The sequence below is a fragment of the Notothenia rossii genome, assembly GCF_949606895.1.
Source record: "Notothenia rossii genome assembly, chromosome: 7".
NCBI lineage: Eukaryota > Metazoa > Chordata > Actinopteri > Perciformes > Nototheniidae > Notothenia > Notothenia rossii.
The window spans coordinates 28,001,282-28,023,859 of NC_136905.1; the positions used below are offsets into that span (position 1 = coordinate 28,001,282).

A 22,578-nucleotide genomic window follows, 5' to 3' on the forward strand; every position below is an offset into this window, starting at 1 on the left:
AATATTATTGTTAAATAAGTGAAACGTGAATGTGCTCACAGTACACTGTGTACACACAATAAGCTGCACGCGATTGGTGAAATAGCGCGCTCTAAGATCAGCTGGAACACCTTTTAAGAATGGCTACGCATCCCTCCGCCTATGTTGAGTATTGGAAACTTAAACAATTACGATCAGTGTTATGATAAATGTCCATTAAATATAGATGAAGTGTTTATGTTGTAATATTACCGATAATTAAAACTACTTTTATAGCTTTATTTAACTTGCACTCATCCCAAAGATCTATTTCTTCTAGCGGAAGCTCTTATTCGCTGTCCTCATTACTTCTAGTGACGTTTGTGGCGCCAGAAATCAAGGGTTTTAGTTAGCAGCTTGTCAGCTGGCGGATATTTACTGTGAGCTGTACTATGTTGTCGCCACGTTAAACGTTAACGAAAATTTAAGGCGGTATCGCGGCTGTTTACCCGTCGTCCGTGCTGGAAAAAGGTCGTTTTGGAGTCAAGATGGTGATATTACGCAGCAGCGGTGGTGGTCCCGGAGCCGAACCGATAGCAACAACCCCGAACAGGAGGTCGATGGAGTTGGAAACAAGCTCGGAGTTTTTGTCGCTGCTTCCCGCGTCGCACAGAAAGTCCGCCCGGCAGACTCGGTCCTCCCGGGCCCTGGATGACAGCTTCAGCAGCACCGAAAACAACACAGTGAATGTGGGCATTTACAGCTAGACAGCTGCTTAGATAACTACACAACCATGTATTTGGTGTATCAATTATCTAGTCACTTAACTCTGCAGTATTAGTTTCGCTAGCGTGCTAGGCTAACTAGCCAGCTTGTCACTAAGTCTTAGAGCAACTGACACATTTTGTGAATTGGCACTCGTAGTCCCTCCTAACATGTACTTAAACTCTTATATCATGGGCTGATTTATGAGGTGCTTATATAATGAAACAGTTTAACTGTTACTTGGGTTCAGTGTTGTCATGGCTTTAAAAAGGCAAATGTTATTATTAGTATATCGTTTGACTAGCAAGGTGTTGTGCTTTGGTATACGTTTGATTGTAGAGGGATGAGTTGAGCTATATGTTCATTCATTCTTTTTTCATTAACTCATTCTTCAATTCTGAAACCCTATGATTTATCTAGTCTCCACATGTTTGGAGTTAAGAATATATGTTGATCATAAAGTATATTCTCAGAGTAAACTTACTTATGCTTACTTTTAATTATTTATTTCTAGCCCATTAGCCAACATCTGAGACAACAAACAAGTGTTTCAACAATGTGCATGTAGAGATGATGCTCAGTGGAAAATATGGAAGATAGTGGTTACCCTTTAGTGAATGAAGAAAATAAGTTATTTTGACTATGAAAAGCAGGTCTTTATTTGTAAAGTTATGGGACAGTCAGTCTCTGCCACAAAGCAGTCAAGACTTGGCAGTCATAAACATATATATTCATGTATTTTTCATGGACCAAATTTGAATGAAAAAGCCACATATATTTAACAATTTGTTGCTATGAATTATTATGAGTCAGGAACACATTTCAAATGGTAATAGTGAGGATTTACACTGTTTGCATCACACTTCTAAGTAAGAACAAATAGCAGGGAAGAGTCACAGTGGTTTATAGTTTTTTATCTATTACACGGCAGTTTGCGCAGACCGAAAATTAAAATGTTCTTCCTATGATAATTTAAGTTGTTTAAATGAAAGAAGCAGACATGCATCCTTGCCTGTACTTATGCTATAAACTCTGAACTCTTAATGTGGCAGGGACATGCTGATTTGAAGCAGGACGAGGGAAGTGGACCCTATCACACTCCGAGGACCAGAGGGCAGAGGGTTAAACTAGAGGTTTCTTTTGCTGACATGGAGCCAAAGACCAGCTCCCCTGTGGTTGAAGACAACACTAGAGGAGGATCCCTCAGGTAATACAGGCCCACTTACTTTGATATTAGTAATGCTTTTTAACCAGTTACCTTCTAGGTGACCAAGTGTTTTCCTGGTAGTCGATGTATGGAGAATTTCGCCCGCAAAATCTCTATAAAACCTTTTGCCAGCAGCTCTGAGGTTTAGTATGACAAAACGTGTGTCAAAAGATTCATTTATTGTCTTGAATATTTGTGATGTTGTCTGTTGCTGCTTACCATGTGAGGTACATTTTATAGAATGTAAAACAATAAGTGCTCCAAATACAAGCTAGCCATATCATATTTGATGGAGCTCTTACACAAGGGGTATTCATTGGTGCAAATATAAAAATGTGCTCACAAATAATAGTGTATACCTCACATGAGGTATGCAGTTCTGATTTGTATGTGTCTTTCTTCTGTTAAGGAAATCTTCCAGGCTGCAGAGAGAGGGGAACGCATCCAGTGGAGAGCAGCAAGAAGGTACAGTTCGCTACAAAGCCAATTCTAAAAAGAAATGTCCTTGAGCTCGGACATTGTATAGCACACACAACATGTTTAGCAGAATTTCGTTTTTAATAGGGTCTCTACTACTAGTAATCTGATGAAAGCTGTTTTCATCGCCCCAGATGTTTCAGATGTGGTGGAGGGATCATCCACTCCCAAGAGGAGCCGCTTTAATCTACAGAGCCAGGAGGGAGAGGAAGAGGAGGAGGAGGGTTCAGTGCGACGAAGTTCCAGAATCACCGGATACAAACTGGATACCCGTAAACAGTCAGTGCTCTACGACCGCCTCATCACCAAGTGAGTTCAGTCACATTCACCCCAGCTTCTTTTTGCTTCTTCACTCACTGATTCATTTGAAACAATCACCTTAAGGTAGTTGTTAACACATGGGATAACATACACACTGGACTGTGGGTGTGGATTTGGAGATAATGAGTCATTAGATTAGAGATAAACTTGATTAAATCTGACAAGTTTATTCTCTACTTGCCCCTAAGCACCGCTGAAGCTGTTCTCCAGAAGATGGATCACATGAAGAAGATGAGACGCAGGCTCAGGAGCAGAGATAGAGACACTGAAGAAGAGGTAATAACCCACACAGGAAACTTCACTCTTCATCTCAAGCTTTGTATTGTGTATTCTATTGACAGCATGTCATTTAGCTTTTTCATGATGTTTAACAAGCTTCTAGACTGTGAACCAATCAGCATTGACCTGTTTCCCTGTAGCAGCTTGGCGTGTACACCAGGGGCAGATTGACAAAGTCTCTGAGGACAGATGTGGAGAGTACAGACGCCAAGGAGGAGATCCAAGGTGAGATGGATTAGTTCAATAATAACCACTTCAGGTACAGGCCTGGGAATAATGATTGAAGTATTCAGCTGTGGGTTGAAAATTAATTAGTTTAAAAATATGGATCATTTGAAATAACAATTCTACCCTTTTTTCATAATTCACAGAAGGGAATGAGGTTGACCAGGAAGCAGTGGAGGGGGGAGATGAAGAAGAAGAGGAGGAGGAGGAGGAAGAGGAAGGAGATGAGGATGGCGCGGATGAGGAAGAAGAAAATCAGAGGCGTTATGACTTTAGACAACGGAAGACTGTGGTTCGCTACCAGGTCCCACAGGATGGTAATTTATACCAGGGCTTTTCATGTTTTGTTTTGTTTTTTTGTGTTGTAAGTTCTTACAAATATAGCAACTGACAGCATTGAATACTGTAGTCCTTGAGTTTGCTCAGGTCAAGTAGAATGACTGGCAGCCCCAGGAGACGGACGCCTTTTTAAAACAACTGATGACTGTAAATGTATATGGTTTTGGCCTAGTAGTAACGGTAAAATGCTGTCCTCCATTCTTTGTGGAGCAGGCAGCTGCAGACTAAACACTGCACCTTTAATCCATGTTAGTATGTTGTAAAATCTGACAGAGTTTGATGAGGTCCGTTATTGTTTTCTTAGAACCCAGAGAGCCCAGGAAGCGCGGCAGGTACTCAGTGGAACACTCGTCTCCGACCAGACGCAGGTTCAGATTCAGCTCCACAGCGCCCAGGAGCCCCTACAACAGAAGAACCAGCAGGTTAGTATGACTGCTTTAACATCAGCCATTAACAAATAAACCATCTGCTTTCAATAACACTTGATTACCATAGAAGTCAGGAAAAAAACTAGTTTGACTAATGACATTTCCTGAGCCTAGTCAGATATTGCACTGCCTCTTATAGCTATTAGTATTTTTCATCCTATGTGAAATCGATCCCAAAATGTTATTCTCTTTTTTTCTGATTCTCCTCATCCCACCCTCAGGAGTAGTTCTGAGAGGTAAGACCCTCACTTGTCCATTTGAATGTTTATTGTTGGTTTGTTGTTTGTTTTTTGTGGTGCTGTCTGTCTTTGCTAGCACTTTTATTGTTGGTAAGTGTGGCACATTTGGGTTATGGTATATTTGAAGTCAAATTCACCAGAGTTAATAATTGTCTGAGCAAAAAAGGGAGGCTCATTCTTTAAAAGACTGGTTTCTATTGGTCTGTATTTTGTAGGTTTAATTCTTTATCACATTAAACTTCATAGGAGAATTATGTTAGTGAAGTTCTCCTTGCGCTTTGTCCAGACGAAGTGTTAGACAGGCATGGTGATGATGTCGTTTTAAATAGTGGTTGAATGAATCACTGCTTTTTGTGAACAACCAAATAAAGAATCGGTAACATTTAGTGGCTTGAAATAATAAAAAAACAAGCATCGCATAAATGTGTTGCAGTCATAATGCTGCTTATGGGATGAGAGCTAATGTTGTGGCTTCGTTGCATTCGCAGGAGGAGACACGCTATCCACAGTAGTGACTCCACTTCCTCATCTTCAGACGATGAGAAGTTCCAGATAAGGAGAAATAAGAACAGGAGCAGGTCCGTCAACAGGTGAGAGCGCAACTCAGTGTCATCGAAACAATATGTTTTCTGGTTGTATTCAAATATCAATGTGCTCCAAAAGACTTAACTTGTAAAAATAAATCAATAACATATCAACTTCTCCCCTTTTGATTGAAGTTTCACAACTTCATACATCTTTTCCAGCACTCTAGAGTTTGTATTTCTATATCCAAATTTAAGTTAAGGTGTAAAATTAGATAACCATTTTAAGAGTGAAATAATGCTTGATTAGTGTTGGGTCCCTTTGTGATAACATTCTACATGTTTCCAGTACCCATCATCCTCTCAATAGTATATTATATCGATAGAGTAGGAAAAAGGACTTAATGTTTCTGATGCAAAACCCAATTTTTGTAAGAAAATACATGAAGAAAGTCCATCATATTTGAGATAAAAGAGCTTCCAATAAAAACAACCTGAAAGTTGATTATTCTGTTTTCGTGTCTCCCTGCAGATGTCTGCCTATGAACCTTGTGAAAGACGACCTGCTGGGGATCCAAAAGGACAGGATGAAAATTGGAGCCAGCCTGGCTGATGTGGACCCTATGCAAATAGACAAGACGGTAAGCATCAGTAGTTTAATGAATCTAAAGAGAGAGTCTTATAAACAGGGACCAAGCCTTGTGTTCCTGCTAATACAACACATGTGAAAGGAGGACTGGACAGCGGCACTTACCACATCCCACTTTTTTAGTGTACAGTTTTGCTGTTGTGCTGCTGTGTTTATTGTATTTTGTTACTCTGGCACAACAATTTCCTTCGGGATGAATAAAGTCTTATCTTATCTTATCTTGTCATCCAGGTGCGGTTTGATAGTATTGGAGGTTTGAGCAAACACATCTCATCGCTGAAGGAGATGGTGGTGTTCCCTCTCCTCTACCCAGAAGTCTTTGAGAGGTTCAAGATTCAGCCTCCCAGGTAATCAGCGTGTGTTTGTTGAGAAGATAACAGGATGATATGGTTAAGCATTCATTTTATATTCTGTGACTCAATATCTGATTTACTGTGTTCTTATAAGAAGCTCGTTGGGTTGCAATGGCAGCAAAAACATAATAATATCCTCATTATTGTTCTTTGTCTTTTCTCTCTTGTCTTTAGGGGCTGTCTGTTTTACGGTCCACCGGGCACAGGGAAAACCCTCGTAGCCAGAGCGCTGGCCAATGAGTGCAGTCAGGGGGATAAAAAGGTGTCGTTCTTCATGAGGAAAGGAGCTGACTGCCTCAGTAAGTGGGTGGGAGAATCTGAGAGACAGCTACGACTGCTTTTTGATCAGGTAAACCAAACTCCTCATCGAATATACTTTTTGGGATTGAGAAGTGCGATTGGTCCCTGTAGTCAGCAAAAGACAACCCATCAATTTTAGAATGCCACACATTAACTTGTTGATTGGGATAAAATAGCTCTATTTTGAAATGATCAAGTGTCAGGATTAAAGATAATACAATCTGCAACTGAGTTCTCTTCGTATTGTTTCCAGGCGTACCAGATGCGTCCGTCCATCATCTTCTTCGATGAGATTGATGGTTTGGCTCCAGTCAGGTCCAGCCGTCAGGACCAGATCCACAGGTGAGCAACAACCCTGTTCTTACCTTGAACAAAACATGTTTGGTGATGGCACTGAGACCAGTAAGTAAAACATAGTAAAACCATCAAAATATGTTTATCTTGTGGTGGGTTGCCAGATATGGCTGCCAAATTCGAACGAATAAAATAAATAAATTCATCTTAATCAGCATTTAGCAAATTATTTATAGCTCGGCTGTTGTCCTTCAGAAAATAAAGCTACTTGCCTTGACATTTATTATTACTATAGTAGTATCTTTTAATCCGAATTGTGTATATATCAGGAAAAGAATGTAGGTCGAGCAGCTCGCAATGAGAATGAGGGCTTCACTATATTTAAGGATACTGTACTTGAAAAAGACACAGGTTGGAAGCATGTAGTCGTGATAACAATCCAACACAATTAATCTGGATAATTTCACCTATTATCGTATTATCCTCTTTGTTCCCCGAACACATTGTGAGTAACATTGTTTTTTTCCTCTGTAGCTCTATTGTGTCTACCCTGTTGGCTCTAATGGACGGGTTAGATGCTAGAGGAGAGGTTGTTGTGATCGGAGCTACAAACAGACTGGACTCCATCGACCCAGCACTGAGGAGACCAGGGCGCTTTGACAGAGAGTTCCTGTTCGGCCTGCCAGACAGAGAGGTGAGGAGATGATGTAGATGCTCTTCAACACTTTTCATATATATTTACAAGTAATTTCATGTGGCGATTTTTCTGCGTTCAAATTCTTTCAGCTTTCAACGATTTGACCAAAAAAACATGAAATGCTGAGATTTTATTTTGTTTGGCAGGCAAGGAAGGACATCCTGAAGATCCTCACCAGACTGTGGGATCCACCTCCCTGTGACACTTTTCTGGAAGAATTGGCCGATAAATGTGTCGGTATGTTTACACTGTATAGTGCAAGAACAATGGTCCAGCAGCTTGAAGATGCAAATGCTAAATGTCCCAACAAAAAGCTACTGCATTAAATAAAAAATGTAATTATTGCATAACTTGGTATCAAATGTACTGAAAGACATTTCAGGCTTTATGTGCAACATATACTGGAAATGACACAGTTGTGAGCCCAGGACAAAACCTGTGTCTAGGAAACAAAACTACCAGCACATCTTTTTACATTCCTCCAACTTCTCTGTCTGAACCAGGTTATTGCGGTGCAGACATCAAGGCAGTGTGCTCAGAGTCCGCCCTGTGTGCACTGCGCCGACGCTACCCACAAATCTACTCCTCATCGCAGAAACTTGTGCTTGATGTGGACTCAATCGCGATCACAAGCAAAGACTTTATGTCGGCCATGTCCAAGATGGTGCCTGCTTCCCAGAGGTATAACCAAACGTACTCTATAGTTAAAACCCATTTGGAACATCTATAAATAATTGTCTTAGTTTCCAGTGCCTGTTACTTGCGTATGTTTATTTTATTATAATATGATACTGATTGTGATTCTTAGGGCAGTAGTGTCACCAGCCAAGGCCCTGATACCGGCCATCCGTCCTCTGCTGAGCGCCGCCCTGCAGAACATCCTCAACACCGTCAGCAGACTGTTCCCACACGCTGAGCAGGGCTTAAAGAGGAAGAGAGTACTAGGTGCGGTCTTACTTTATTTGTTCTATTCTGTTTCATCATTTAATTTGCCTTAGCAAATGGCTTTCCCTTTTATTTGTAAGTTATTATAAAGAGAACACACTTATATTGAATGTTCATTTTACAATGAATACATTTGTTTATTTCCAGATGTGGCCTGTGGTCTGTCTGAGGATGATCTGATGTACAGTGAGGATGAGAACTCAGAAATATGCTCTAGTGGACAGACGCCTGCTGTTAAGGGTCTCCTCAACCTCACCAGGTTGGTTAACAATTTATAGAATGTAAAGTTATGCAGAAATGATCTCCTCATCCTTCATCGATCGTTTCTTTTTTTTTCACTTAACTTTCATTGTACAAACATATTCACACTTTTGTCAAGTTCTTTTCATTTATTTGTATCTACAAAGCCCGTACAGAGAAAAAAATGTGCAGGCCACTTGATGCACCTTGATGAGGAGCTTTAGCCACTGGGATGGTTCAGCAGATGTTGGTAAACCACAGTCGTCTTACTGAATCAGCACCTTCATCCGGGGACTCAGCCGTTTAAAAAATATTTCTTTCTGGATCCTCAGAGAATGTTATTTACTCCATCCAACAGATTTCACCACACCCTCTCAATCCATACATTGTGTGTTGGGGGTCAGGTTTTGACCACTTAATTGTGATACATTTAATTTCTGCTGTAAGCAGTATTTGTAGAATATATCTCCTGGTATCACACCTAGCAGTGCCTCCTTTGGATCCTTTGTGACATTTTGGTGGCACACTTCATCAAGGGCCGATATGATTGTAAATCAATCTTGTTTTACATTATTTCTTAAGCAAAATCACTGCTGATACTTCTTAGGCATTTACACTATGTTGTTATGGGTCTTGTAGTTATATTACTTTTGTTCCCTTTATCTTTTGCTGCACTTTTAAAAATAAAGCAGTCAAATCTTTGATCCAAATAATGAAACCTTTCCTAGCACCTAACTCATCTCTGGGTCATCTCTGGGTGTGTAGGAGTGTGCTGAGCCACCCGACCTCCTACCGGCCCAGGCTGCTGCTGATGGGCAGGCTGGGCTCAGGGCAGAGCTCCCACCTGGGTCCTGCCGTCCTCCACGCTCTGGAGAAGTTCACCGTGTACACACTGGACATGGCTGTACTGTTTGGAGCCAGCGCAACTGCACCAGAAGAGACCTGTGCTCAGGTAAATGAGAAAAATTGCAAAGTAAAACATTCAGTCTCTACTTTTGCAGCCTTGTCAAATTCACTGTGTTCTGTTCAGTGGACCTCACTGGCCAAAATGGCTGCAACAGTGACTGTAGTTCATGGGCCCCGCCTCCTTTACAAATGGGTTGTGGGGATAAATATGTACTGCTGACAAATACTTGTATGAAAGAGCCATCACATTACCGGAAAAGAAGTCTGTCACATTTAATTACTTTAGTTTAGAGTAATGTGAAATAAAGAAAAACAAAATAAATCCTCAATTCAAAAAACAATCTGTAACCAGAAAACATTTTTACAATACTTAAAATTACAAAAAATATTCATCATAAAACTACAAAAAATATTCATCATAAAATTACAAAAAATATTCATCGTAAAATTACAAAAAATATTCATCATCATCAAAATGGTTTTCATGGGACTGATTGGTTTGATGCCACTGTGCTGTCTTCACCTTCCTTTCCTATGTCCTCATACCTTTTTGATTTAGGAATTGAGCCTTTATAAGATGAGATAGATCATGTCACAGTGAAATTGCTACTGTTCTGTGTTAGTGCCAATGTTTGTGGACACTGTAAATACAATAATGTAAATACAAGTATCATCAATGAATCTTTATTTGTCTTTTTTCTACAGATCTTTGTTGAAGCGAAGCGGACATCTCCCAGCATCCTGTACATCCCTCACATCGGTCAGTGGTGGGAAACAGTGGGCCCGGCTTTAAGAGCCACCTTCCTCAGCCTGCTCAGCTCCATCCCTTCCTTCGCTCCTATACTGCTCCTTGCTACATGCAACCTGCAGTATGACCAACTGAGTGTGGAGGTAAGAGGAATGAGGCCCTGTAGACTAATGGCGCATTTCCACTGCAGGGCCTCGCACGGCTTAGTACGGTATAGTTAGGCCTTGGTAGGCCAGGCTCACTTTATGCTGCGTTTCCATTACAGTTTAGGAACTGGGGTAGTAACGCAGTGTAGGCAGAGCTGTGACGTCATCTTCAGAAAACCAACATCAGCCGTTAGCTGTTAGCACTCAGAGCTCACAGCTCCTCATATCTGTTCAGAAACTAGACAAAAGTTCAGTGATGCAAATTAGTTGCTTTTCGGCGCCTCTCGCTTTTTTAAAGCTGCTTTGGGTGACTTGTGTAATTCGTGGAGAACCGAAGTGTTTTCGTTTTGGGGGGGGGGGTTCGTCCGTTAGTCCGTCCGACTGACGGAAAACTTCTCACTTCAAAAAAGAAGAAGAAATCTAGATTGCAAAATAATTAAAAAAGCGAGTGCCTGTTTTTCCTGGCCAAGGACAGGTTCCTTGAACACATCACGAGCGTAACGTGTCTTCACCATGTCTTCACGTGGTTATGTCTCGTCTGAAAGGAGTGTAGACGAGACTAGAGTGCTGACGGAGAGCACCGGAACGCCGCTCCAGCCCTTCAAATATTGCAGTACCCATAAGAAGCCGTACACATGCCGCAGTGTTTGCGTGGCTGTGTCTTTAGTTGTAAGCACAGTGGCGATCTGTTGTTATTAGCATCTGGTTAGCTAGCTATGCTAACGAATTTAAAGAGCTTTTCTACAACCAGGTGGAAGAGAGCTCTCTCCCGAGATGCTCAAATAACCTCAGCTTAGTGAGGTTAAGGCACACCTTGATATGATCATTATAGTTATTAATGAGACATTAGAGACTAAATTATTAACAGGTATAAAATACTATATGACAGTCACAAAAAAGTTGTTAAAAATAACAAGAATAGAGTTTAAAAGGGGAGTGATTTGTAAAATATCCAAAAAGAAAGATCCGTTTACATTTCTGTTTCCAATGGGTGTTGAAAGATGTATCCATAGATCTCCTCATGTTGCTCTCAAAGTGCACCAGATTGATGCTTTTAACTTCAATATTTTAAATCATGTTCACATGGATTCCAAATACATTTGCATACATCTTGTGTCCATATCTTTCTGTTTTGATAGTCATGCCACAACCGTGCACGTGCATGCATATGTGAGTCATGGTGAGATCTCTGGATTAAGAGGTTGCTTTTTCTTTGTACAACATGAATGAAAGGCCAAATGAATGGGCTGTGATTTTAGTTTTTTTAAGCAGAGGTTGAGTTCAATAATTTGTACGGCCCTCGGAGGATGTTGTAAAAATTGAAAGGAAAAAGGTTCCCCAACCCTGCTGTAAATAATAATAAAAAGCCTTGATTTATAACTTAACATCTCTGTCTCCTATTTATCTGAGTATATTATAAAGAATAGCCAGTTAATTGAAGCATTATAGCACAGGCCTTTGTCAGATGGTATATTACGCTGTTTTTCTTCTGCTTCGAATATTTCTCTCTTTTTTCACCATACCTGTGTTGCATCACTGAAAGTTAAACAAGTACAAACCACAGACTGTCTGTGTCATGGCGAGTACAGTTGCTGGTTTATTCATGTCTGTATAGGCCGTTGTTGTGAGTGTGGACGGTCGGAGCATATACTGCGTTAGCTTAGCCGATCTCCATTCAGAAAACACGCATTTTAAAAGGTTGTTCGCCTGCCATCTGTCTGCAGACTTGTCAAAGCCTTAATTCATGGTTTTTACTATCCGGTATCAGTATGTTGTTACCCCGGCATCATTTTGAAACGTGTATTACAATTAAATCACGGTCAAATATGTTCATTTAGTTGTAGTTGCCAGCGATTCTCTTACTAGTTTAGCATACTCAGCCCGGTTGTTGGCCCGGGAAGAACCTCGATTTTGGAGAGCCAGAAAAACTGTGAAAAAGTACCCGCTAGCCGGAACTACGCCTAGTGCAGCGGTTTTCAAAGTGTGAGGCGCGCCTCCCCTGGGTGGCGCCAGAGAGCTTCAGGGGAGGCGCAGCGTAAGACACAAAAGAACGAGAAAAAGACAAGTAAAGTGACACTTGCCCACTTGTGGCTGTCTTTGGAGACCGAGTTCCCCCACCTCGCCAAAAAGACTGTAAAAGTGCACATTCCCTTCCCCTCCACCTACCTGTGTGAGTGCAGGTTTTCCGCATTGACTTTGATCAAAAGCAAGTACCGGTCAAGGCTGCAGCCAGAGGATGATCTGCGTTTATTCCTCTGTGCATCAAAGACGCAGACTCATTGTTCCCACTAAAGTAGGGGTGAGTGTAATAAGGAGGCAAAGTTGACGTCCAGTGTGTTACCGGGAGCATATAAGGATTTATCCACCATGTTGAAAATGTTATAAAAAAATATGTCTTGAGAACACGGCGTGCGGAAATATACGGTGTCGGCGACTGACATGCAAGGAAGAACGGCTGTCCACAGGCTGTTCCAACTTTAACAACTGTATTAACTTCCAGGGTAGTGAATTGAACATGCAATTGTAATTGGGTGTGTGGTATATTTTCATGCACGGACACGCATGTTCCACAACACACAAACTGAACAACACTAAATGTTCCGATCGCTACCAGCGTCCTTGCGATCTTGTTATAATAACAAGTGCACGTTACTGATGCAATATGGTTGAGACCATTCGGGTTTATTCTAGAGGGGTGCAAGGAATAGTCCAAGTAGTGGGGGAGTTTTATACAATATGTTTAAAACATAAAAATAAAAATGTTTTAAAAAGTTATTGTTTAATGTTTTAAGGAGGTGACGCTACTCAGCCAATCAAATCGGTGCAGTCAGCACGATAGATTCAAACACACACACACACAGAGACGAGACAAGAGGAGAGAAACAGTCGGAGTAATTTCAAATGGCGGAAGGTAGACAGCGAAAACAGAGCATTTAATTACATTTTCTCTTTCTGGACCTCTTTGAAAAGCAATTGAATACCCCTGCATTATAGCAACAACAATAATAATAACAGCAATAATAATTGGGAGGGGGGGCGCGGCTGTTCTTGGGTTCTCTGAGGGGAGGCTCACCTACCCACACTTTGAAAACCCCTGGCCTAGTGGAAACGCAACAAAAAACAGGCCGGGCACGGCACGCTTAAACGGTGCTGTTGTGGAAATGCGCCATTAGAGCGGTGATACATGAGGGCGCAACATTAAAGGAGATAGTTGTTGAGGGAAAATAAAATGTCAATGCGTCTAATTTTCTCTCTATAGAAGATTCTCTACCACTGACAACACTCATCCACATGTCTTCTCTTGGGTCCTTATTTTTTGTCTCAGGTGCAGGAGTTGTTCCGGATGGAGTACGGGGAGATTTTCCATGTCCAGGTCCCCAACAGCAGAGAAAGAAGACATTTCTTTGAGGATCTTATCCTCAGTCAGGCTGCCAAGGCCCCTGCCTCAAAAAAGAAAGCTGGTGAGAAATAGAGAAGTTTATTTTATTCATTACTAATTTATTTAATGGTTTTCTACAATTTAGAAATACACAAACATAACAGAAAACAAACGATAAACAGTGCAGGAAGAGGCAAAAAAACCATGGGGCTAAATAATTTTTTTAATCACTATTTTATACAAAACACAAGATCAATACACAAACAATTGTTTATATTCAATACAAATGGTACATTTTAAAAACAACATACTATATTTAAATCTTAAATAAAATAACACATTAAAGCAATGCAGAGGTGTACAGTTTTTTTGTTATGATTGTATGGCCGGTGCTAAGCTTTATGTGATCTGTAGTTAAAGTAGGTTTTAGTCCCTAAGCTGAGGACTAGAAAAGCATCATTCAGGGTTTTTTGTGTGTTTTTGTTTAACACAGTATTTTAATGATGATGTCATACACCTATTAGCTACACTACAGCAATTGGTTTTGCTGATTTGATTGCTTAGAAAAATACCTGGAAAATATATTCATTAAACCTTCCATGGATGGACAATAAAAAAAAAGGAAACAAGTTGGGATTTTTGGGGGTTTGGTTACTGTTTACATATCCAGCCCAAATGGAGCAGGATACAAGACGCTCAGCTGGAGGATTGTGTGAGGGTAAACACAGAAGAAAGGAAGGCTGTCGGCAAACCAAAAGTCTGTCAAATAAATGTTGTGCGTTATGTAGTATTGTGTTAGTTGATTTCACTTGTATTCCTCTGTCAACATTCCACTTTCTTCAGTGCTCAATGCTTTGGAGGTGCTCCCTGTCGCCCCTCCGCCTACCCCACGTCAGCTGACAGAAGAGGAGACTCAGCGATTGGCTGAGCAGGATGAAGGGACCTTCAGGGAGCTCCGCCTCTTCCTGCGTGATGTAACTAACCGCCTGTCCCAAGACAAACGCTTCAAGGCTTTTACAAAGCCTGTGGATTTAGAAGAGGTGATTGTTCCATTATAATCTTTCATCTCATTCCATATTCCCTAATAAAGCCTTACTATTCAGTGTTCAGTCCGATCCCTTTTCCCCTCAGTTGTACTCACAGCAGCCTCGTTGTTGTGTTTCAGGTGCCAGATTACGCTGAGGTTATCAAGCAGCCTATGGACCTGTCGACAGTTCTCTCTAAGATCGACCGTCATCAGTATGAGACGGTGAAGGAGTTCCTCTATGACGTGGATCTCATCTGGCAGAATGCCCTCGAATATAACCCAGACAGAGACCCCTCAGGTACACAGTGAAATCATCAGCAAAAACATCCTAACAAGAAAATAAATAAAAGACTATTATAATGCAACTGTTTGAACATAAATGCTACATTCTTGCGGTAATTGAGTCTTGTGTGTATGTTTTGTCCAGACCGTCAGATCCGCCACAGAGCATGCGCTCTGAAGGACAGCGTCCATGCTATCATCAAAGATGAACTGGATGAAGATTTTGAAAAGATTTGTGAAGAGAGCAAAGCTTCGCGCAGCGCAAGAGGTGAATGCGTTTATGCATGCATACATACATGTATTAGGAAAGCAAATGTAACATTCAGGGTTCCCGCGGGTTCTTAAAAAGTCTTAAATTTGATAATCTGAATTTAAGGCCTTAAAAGGTCTTAAATATGACCAAAAAAATAAGAAAGGTCTTAAATATGATTTTAGAAGGTCTTAAAAATGATGGGATTTGAAAGGTACTTCTGTGTTGCGATCGCGTCTAAAATGTGTTTTGGGGGAAATGTCCGGGCTGCAAAGTAACTGAGGTTACCTACTGTAACCCCAGCTTCTATGAGTAAATGGCACAGCCCTCTAAGGCTATCGCTATTGGGTAATCCCCCTGCGCCCCCGTGCAGCACTGAAACACTTGTAGTCCACGCCCACCCGCAAGGTGGGCCCCGCCCTCGGGCCTCCTTCCGGTATAAATAGGAAGGAGGCCCGGCAATCTGCTCCCATACCAAATAACCTTTTTTCAGCTATTCGTAGAGCCAGTGGGGCCCAGCGCTTAGAGGTCTGCGCCATTTACTCATAGAAGCTGGGGTTACAGTAGGTAACCTCAGTTCTATTTCGTATATGGCTTCGCCCTCTAAGGCTATCGCTATATGTAGTCTGCGCCCCACTGGGTCCGCCCGCCACTAGAAGCACAGACACACCTGCTAAATAACACTCCATGCCTGTTGTGCCATGCGTAATGGCGCATCACCGTCCCTGGAACATAGCAAAACATGCCTATCTTCCCGACGGGATGAAGGCTGGGAACAATCCATACCGGCCGCTGTGAGAAAGTGGAGACGAAGGTCCCACCTTGCCCAGCGATCATAGAGGGGGAACAGCAGCGCTCTGCGTGTCAGACAGGTAGGAGAGCGCCCAGCTGGATCCCTGACGTCACTCACTCTGACCAGCCACTCCGTACAAAGTGTGTCAGAGGAAAAAGGAACATCCCTCCTATAAGAGGGGAAAAGGGCCGCTTTCCGCGTGCCGAGAGGCAGGAGAGAGGCGCACAGCTGGCTCCCTGACGTCACTCACTCCGACAGGACACCCAGTACAGGGTGTGTCAGAGAGGAATGGGAGACATCCCTCAAATAAAAATGAATAAATGAACAGGGGGAAGACCAAGAGGCAGCCGTGCAAATATCTTCCACTCCACATTCCTCCCTGCAAAGCCGTGGAGGAGGAAATTCCTCTGGTGGAGTGCGCATTGCTGTTCTCCGGGGGATCCACCCCAAAGGAGACATGCCTGTGACACAGCCTCACACAACCTGTGTGACAGCCGTTGTGCAGACAGAGGTTGCCCGATCGAGCGCTCTCTATAGTGCACAAACAGGCGCTGAGAATGGCGCAAGGCAGCCGTGCGCGCCACATAGCAGGACAGCGCGCGCACAGGACAGAGGAGATTTAGAAAAATAGCGGGGGTAAAAACCGCGCAAGACACTGTTCCTGGGATGATAGGAGTGTTTCTTGTATCCCATGGAACTGCTGGGGGGAGAGGCTTCTCTGTGAAGTGCCGTAATGGTCTTCATGGTGACGAGCCACGCCATCGCCGCCGCTGCCCGTGAGGCAAAAGGGCTGCGAGGGAGTTTCCACACGCTGCCTTTCACTCCGTCTCTCCTCATGAGGCGCATACACGCCCAGGGGATGAGAGGTGTGTGCATGCTGTCCACACGAGGCGTTATAACGGTGCTCGTGGGTTTATTATGACCGTGTGTAGGAGGCGTATCTTGGACAGAGGAATGCCGCGAGCTCTGCAGGTTATTAACCGAGGTTAAAACGGGCAGGCTTCGGCTGCAAGCCCTGCTGGTAATCAACAGATTAGTGGCAGCCGGCTTAATTAGCGAGCTCTGCAGTTAATTAACCGATAGGTTAAAACCAGCAGGCCTCTGCAGCGAGCCCTGGCACCGTGGCGCTGCGGGCGCTTCCGCTGGGGGCACTCGGCCTGGAATACTGTTCTTTCCCCCGTTCTGGCTTCTCTGTGATGTGCTGTAATGGTCGTCATGGTGACGAGCCACGCCATTGCCCTCGCAGCCGCAGCCCGTGAGGCGAAAGGGCTGCGAGGAAACCTCCACACGCTGCGTTTCACTCCGGCTGTCATCATGAGGCGTGTACACGCTCAGGGGATGAGTGGAGGTGTGTGCAGTGCTGTCCACATGAGGCGTTATACCGGCGCTCATGGGTTATTATGACCGTGTGTAGGAGGCGTATCTCGGACAGGGGAATGCCGCGAGCTCTGCAGGTTTATTAACCGATAGGTTAAAACCAGCAGGCTTCTGCAGGGAGCCCTGCTGTCTACTTAATCAACAGATTAGTGGCAGCCGGCTTAATTACCGGCTCCGCTTCCTCGGAGGCTCTCGCGGAGCAGACCAGGAGCGGGGGAGCCTCACTCCCCTTTGACTCGCCGCCGGGAGACCCTGTCTCTGGGGTGGAGGGGGAGCGGAGACGTGGGACGGAGCCCCTGCCCCCGGTTGCTGTGGGCGTTTCTCCGCTTGCGGCCTCCTGTGGCCGGCGTGGACGCTGCGGCTGCTGCGGGCGTTGGTGCCGCTGTGGCAGCTCAGCCGACTGGAGCCAGCTGTACATGCTGGCGAATGCCGTCCACCTGTTCCGCGGCCGTCTTCATGGACTCCACCATGGCGCGGAACTGGGGTCCGAACAGCCCGTCCGGGCTGGTTGGAGCGTCCAGTAGCACTTTTCTATCCGTTTCCGTAACAGACGCCGCCGCGCTGTGGTGACGGAAAGGGGGAAAGCATGTTCGGCCGCCAAGCTGGCACCTTGCTCCGACTCTGTCTCCCCCATCCGGGGGAGAGGAGGAAGGGAGGGGAGAACCAAACGGTGAACCGTGGAGGGAGGCGGGGCAGGAGTTGCTTCGGACTCCTGCCCGGCACTCTGCCCCAGGGACACGAGGCCCCGTCCGCGGGCTCGTAAGCCTGGACGGGCCAATCGTCTTCCTCGGCCACAGCAGCAAGAGTGTCCGCTCTCCGCTTCCTGTCGCCCGAGGGGAGACGCGCGCAGTGCATGCTACCTGCTAGTTTAGAGCCGCGTACGCGTGCTCTGACCCCCGGCAGGATTCGCATACTGCTTTTATCTCTGCAGGTCATAACTCATTATGAACCCAGAGCCACTTGAGGGACAACCACGGACGCAGTTGTTGCTCATGATGATTCTCAATTGCTGTGCTTCAGTAACTGTGCTGGTTTGCTGAAGAAAAGAGGGAGCAGATTGCCGGGCCTCCTTCCTATTTATACCGGAAGGAGGCCCGAGGGTGGGGCCCACCTTGCGGGTGGGCGTGGACTACAAGTGTTTCAGTGCTGCACGGGGGCGCAGGGGGATTACCCAATAGCGATAGCATTAGAGGGCGAAGCCATATACGAAATAGAACCAGTACGGTAATAGCCTTTCAGTTCCCCCCAACAATTTGTATTGAAATAAATCAACATGGAACCAGTAATCACTAACTTTGTTTCCCCCGGCCCCTTATCGGAGAACACCCAGCTAGTAACCTAGCAACCAAGCTTCAGCTAGCGGCAGTCAGAAACTCATGTCTCTTCGAATCTACTTACAAATAAATATGGGGAAGTGTAAGTTCAACCGTATTTGGTTGGAAAACATCGAACTTAGTGCTTGGTTTAAACCAGTGGAGGGGAACGTATTTGAAGCCCGCCGCACCTTTTGCAAAAGCGTTAGCTAGTGCAGCAGCTCCCGCAACAACACCGGGGGACCTCCGGCGACGTTTGGGTCTACGTCGTCAGCCCGAAAAGTGGAGGTGATGCTAAATACAGTAGTTAAACACCAATCATACAACGGCAACAATGAAAGATTGTAGCCAAGGCAGCAGAGCTCTGAATATAGCTATTGTTACTCTCTGTCTCTCTCTCTCACACACACACACACACACACACACACACACACACACACACACACACACACACACACACACACACACACACACACACACACACACACTAGGGCTGCTCGATTATGGCAAAAACCATAATCACGATTATATTTGGTCAATAATTGATATCACGATTATGAAATAATTTGAACAGTATCTTTTTAACTGTTGATTACCCTGAATGTATAATTAATCTCAAAGACCAATACAAAAATAAATTAAATAACTTACATATTTAAATAAATAATATCAAAATAATAAATACCAATAAACGAGATCAACAAATGTTTTGGAGCGCACTTCCACAAGCTACTAAACATAAATAAATATGATAAATAAAAATAAATGAGACTAAAATGAATTAGATCAAATGTGTTGTAGTGCACTGTCACAACCTAGCAAAGCTAAATAATAGTTTTTTTCGATTATGTTGTTTTTGTAATTGTGGCAGGCCAAAATCCTAATTGCGATTTAAAATGATTAATTGCACAGCCCTAACATGCACACAGACACACACACTTTTTGGCACAGTTCTGTGCTGTTATGATGTTATGTTCAGTCATTGTTCTTATGTTGAACATGAATTAATTTACTTTGTAAGTAATTATGGGACGTATTTCTTCTTTCATAGCAATTTTCCTTCATACTTTCTTGCCGTGTAATAGGTCTTGAATTCTATTCAAAGTGGTCTTAAAAAGGTCTTAAAAAGTCTTAAATTTGAGTTGGCGAAACCTGCAGGAACCCTGAACATTGTACTACACCCTTGGATGACCCAGACATGTGTGAGTCCAGATTCAAAGATATTAACCAGTATGGTCATTTTAGTTACCTAAACACTGACTCTGCTCAATTTAAAGTCTATATTCAGTTTTAGGTCCCATACTCATTTTCAGAATGAATTTTTTTCCACTAAGGTGAAGAAGGACAGAAAAACATCGTGTTTATTTATTTTTTCACTACAACAGGTTGTACCACTGTCCAGTTTGCTCCCTCTTTCTACAACGTTCTTCCCAAACTGTCCAAATCTCCTGCTGAGGCCAAAACCACTGAAAAGACCCCTCAAAGTGAACCGGCTCAATCCACAGCTGCTGCCTATCCCAATACAAGTGCCTCCTTTGTTACAACCCCTAAACATACAGGTACAAATCACTGTAAAAAAACTCATCCAGATATGAATGTTTGATTTCAATATGTACAAATTGTTTAGGGTTATTTATAGGGAAAATATACTATGGTTTATAACAAAATGAAGTAAAGAAACTTAAAAAGTGTGAGTATTCTGTTAGCAAGAGAGGGGGGGGGGGGGGCGGGGTTGTGGGGTGTTATAGAGTGTTTAGACATTATTTAATTCAAAGAACTATCACAAAATCTTTACCCCCCCTGAAATTGTTTCCACAGCCCAGAAGAAGAGAAGGCGGAAAAGTCGCTGGTCCTCCGGCTTTATAGCAAAGAGAAGATCGTCCTGCTCTCCTCACACATCCAGAGACGATGCACACTTAGAGTCTGAGGAGGAAGATGGAGACGATGAGGAGGAGGAGGAGGTTGAGAAGAGAGGAGCAGCTGAGTGTGAGAAAATGACTGAAGGAGACGAGAATCCCATGATGGTGGATGGAGAGTCAGGGCCTGCACCAGCCCAGGAAGGTAGTTTAGAGCCTACTGAGAATGAGGAGGACAGTCAGCAGGGAAGGGAGGAGAAGATTCCGGCTGCTGAGGATAAGGTTATCCTGTGTGGATCAGGGAAACCAGAAGATGACGACCAGATTGAAAAAGAAAGTGTGGATAAAGATCAATCAGGACAGTCTGAGGAAATCAAAGTCTTAAAGGGAGAAAATCAGACCAGCGAAAGCATTATAGTCGACACTAACAAGGACAGCCACACTGTGACAGAAGGAGATACCCAGGGGCCATCCAACACAGAGGAGGGGGCTGAAACTAAAGGCCAAGAGCTAACCGAAACAAGGACTGACAAATGTCGAGCTGTAACACAGACAGACGACAGTAACAAGGTAGTTACTGTACTGGAGGCAGAGCAGAACAGCCCTGCTGAACCAATGGAGGAAGCAGCAAATACCTCAACCACAGACGTCTCTGCAGCTCACAGAGGAGAGGAGGACACAGACAAAGGTTTGATACTACACTTAAAGCTCAGCTCTTCAACTTCAGGCTTTAAGAATATACTAAAAGACATGCTTATCAGAAGTTTGTGTAGTGTTTCTAAAGACTATAGTAAGTGCAAGTTCAGTGTTTTAGCTTGATTGTGTCAGCAGATTGCCATCTATTATATTGTTTGTATGTTTTTTAGAACGGAGCGTAAGGCCTGTAACATTGGCTCTTAAGAACGCTGTGCTGCAGCAGCAGCAGAAAGTCGATGTGGACAAAGCCCTGCAGATCCTTGAACAGGAAACTCCTCCTTTGGTAGTGGACAGAGACGGATTAAAGGTGTGTGAGATATTGCGGCTGGCAGAATATTTTTGTCTTCAGTCTTTTTATAGTTTCTGGTCAGACAGGTTTTTTGCATCATGACTTTACAGGCAACCTTAGAAACAGATGATGAAATAAAGCTAACTTTCCCTTATCCTGTACTCTTCTGCCTTTTTTCCATAGAAGTTTGTCAACTAAAATGTAATCTGCATTTCATTCCCTTTTCTTTTGCCTTTTCCACTCATTTCTTCAGGAGCTGTTGGAGAGAGTAGTGACCAAGACTGAAAGCTACGAGGTCTACAAGCTGGAGAAACTCTATGCTCTGCTCTGCCAAAGCATCTACAGACACAGACGCGACTACAACAAAACGTTACTAATACAGGTTAGTTTTGGACCATACTGATAACGAATACTGTGATACTGACACTGATTTTGGTCTGTCATGGCAAACAAAGGGCATTAAAGGCGGCTTTTGATAGTTTTGTATGTTTTTAAATGGCTATCTAAGACTAGTGCAAACTCATTTACTTGTACCCTTAAGATCAAATTTGACCACTGTAATTTATCATGCAAATACATTTTTTTTTTTTCTTGCCTTACGTACTTTTAATGGTTCTAATATTTTTCTAATCCTGCTTTCTCATTTTGAACAGGAGTTGGAACGAGAGATTGCAGACTTCTGTTGACTTCTCTACAGGAAGAATACGACCTCTTTATTTAAATAATCACACACATCGCCCTCTTAGCTATGTAAATATACATAGGTTCTATTTTCATAGAATTATGCAAGCACTTATATTTGTGCATTAGCTTGGTACTACGTTTTTTTAATATTTTATTTAATGTTTTCTCCAGATGTTGTAGTTTGTCTTTTTACTTATTGTCCCCAAATCCTAATCCACCTGGCCATTATGGTGTGTAAGGCAATATGATTGTTTTCTGGAAACAACTCTTGAGTTGTCTTGTGCACAGGGACCACACAGTTTTACCATTTTATAAATGGAGGGTCAAACCAAAGATACTAATTATTCGCATGATGTGAAGTGTAGGATATGTTTTGAGTTTAAAAAACTAAACAAAAATACTAAATTGTTCCAGACTATTGTAAAATAAATCTCACTAACTACTGACTAATAAACAAGTTGTCTATTTGTGTATAAATCCCAGTATTTTTTAGCGCATACACTACATGCTTGCCTGACGTTTTTTCTGCATTTCTGTGTATCCTCTTTCATTTTTACAGAGGTTGTTTAGTTTAATTTACATCCTAGTAATG

The 22,578-nt window shown here is 43.0% G+C and overlaps 1 protein-coding gene across 4 annotated transcripts; it reads left to right on the top strand.

Moving 5' to 3' along the window:
- The first annotated feature begins 337 nt into the window (after nt 1-337).
- atad2 (ATPase family AAA domain containing 2) lies at nt 338-22,463 on the top strand. 4 transcript variants are annotated; one of them, XM_079691905.1, is made up of 30 exons: nt 338-707; nt 1,776-1,930; nt 2,340-2,395; nt 2,542-2,716; nt 2,917-3,004; nt 3,151-3,232; nt 3,379-3,549; nt 3,876-3,993; nt 4,221-4,235; nt 4,727-4,828; nt 5,295-5,403; nt 5,643-5,758; nt 5,939-6,113; nt 6,318-6,406; nt 6,893-7,052; nt 7,202-7,292; nt 7,559-7,736; nt 7,864-8,000; nt 8,148-8,259; nt 9,006-9,192; nt 9,852-10,037; nt 13,366-13,501; nt 14,263-14,459; nt 14,585-14,744; nt 14,874-14,996; nt 19,847-20,020; nt 20,280-21,005; nt 21,184-21,320; nt 21,556-21,684; nt 21,956-22,463. In XM_079691905.1, exons 1-30 carry the CDS (start codon nt 507-509, stop codon nt 21,986-21,988), a joined length of 4,518 nt encoding a protein of 1,505 aa, XP_079548031.1. In that variant the 5' UTR covers nt 338-506; the 3' UTR covers nt 21,989-22,463. The 4 variants fall into 4 exon arrangements, with proteins under 4 accessions (XP_079548031.1, XP_079548032.1, XP_079548033.1 ...); XM_079691904.1 differs by having other exon boundaries at nt 339-707; nt 3,148-3,232; XM_079691906.1 differs by lacking the exon at nt 4,221-4,235 and having other exon boundaries at nt 3,148-3,232.
- The last annotated feature ends 115 nt before the right edge of the window (nt 22,464-22,578 follow it).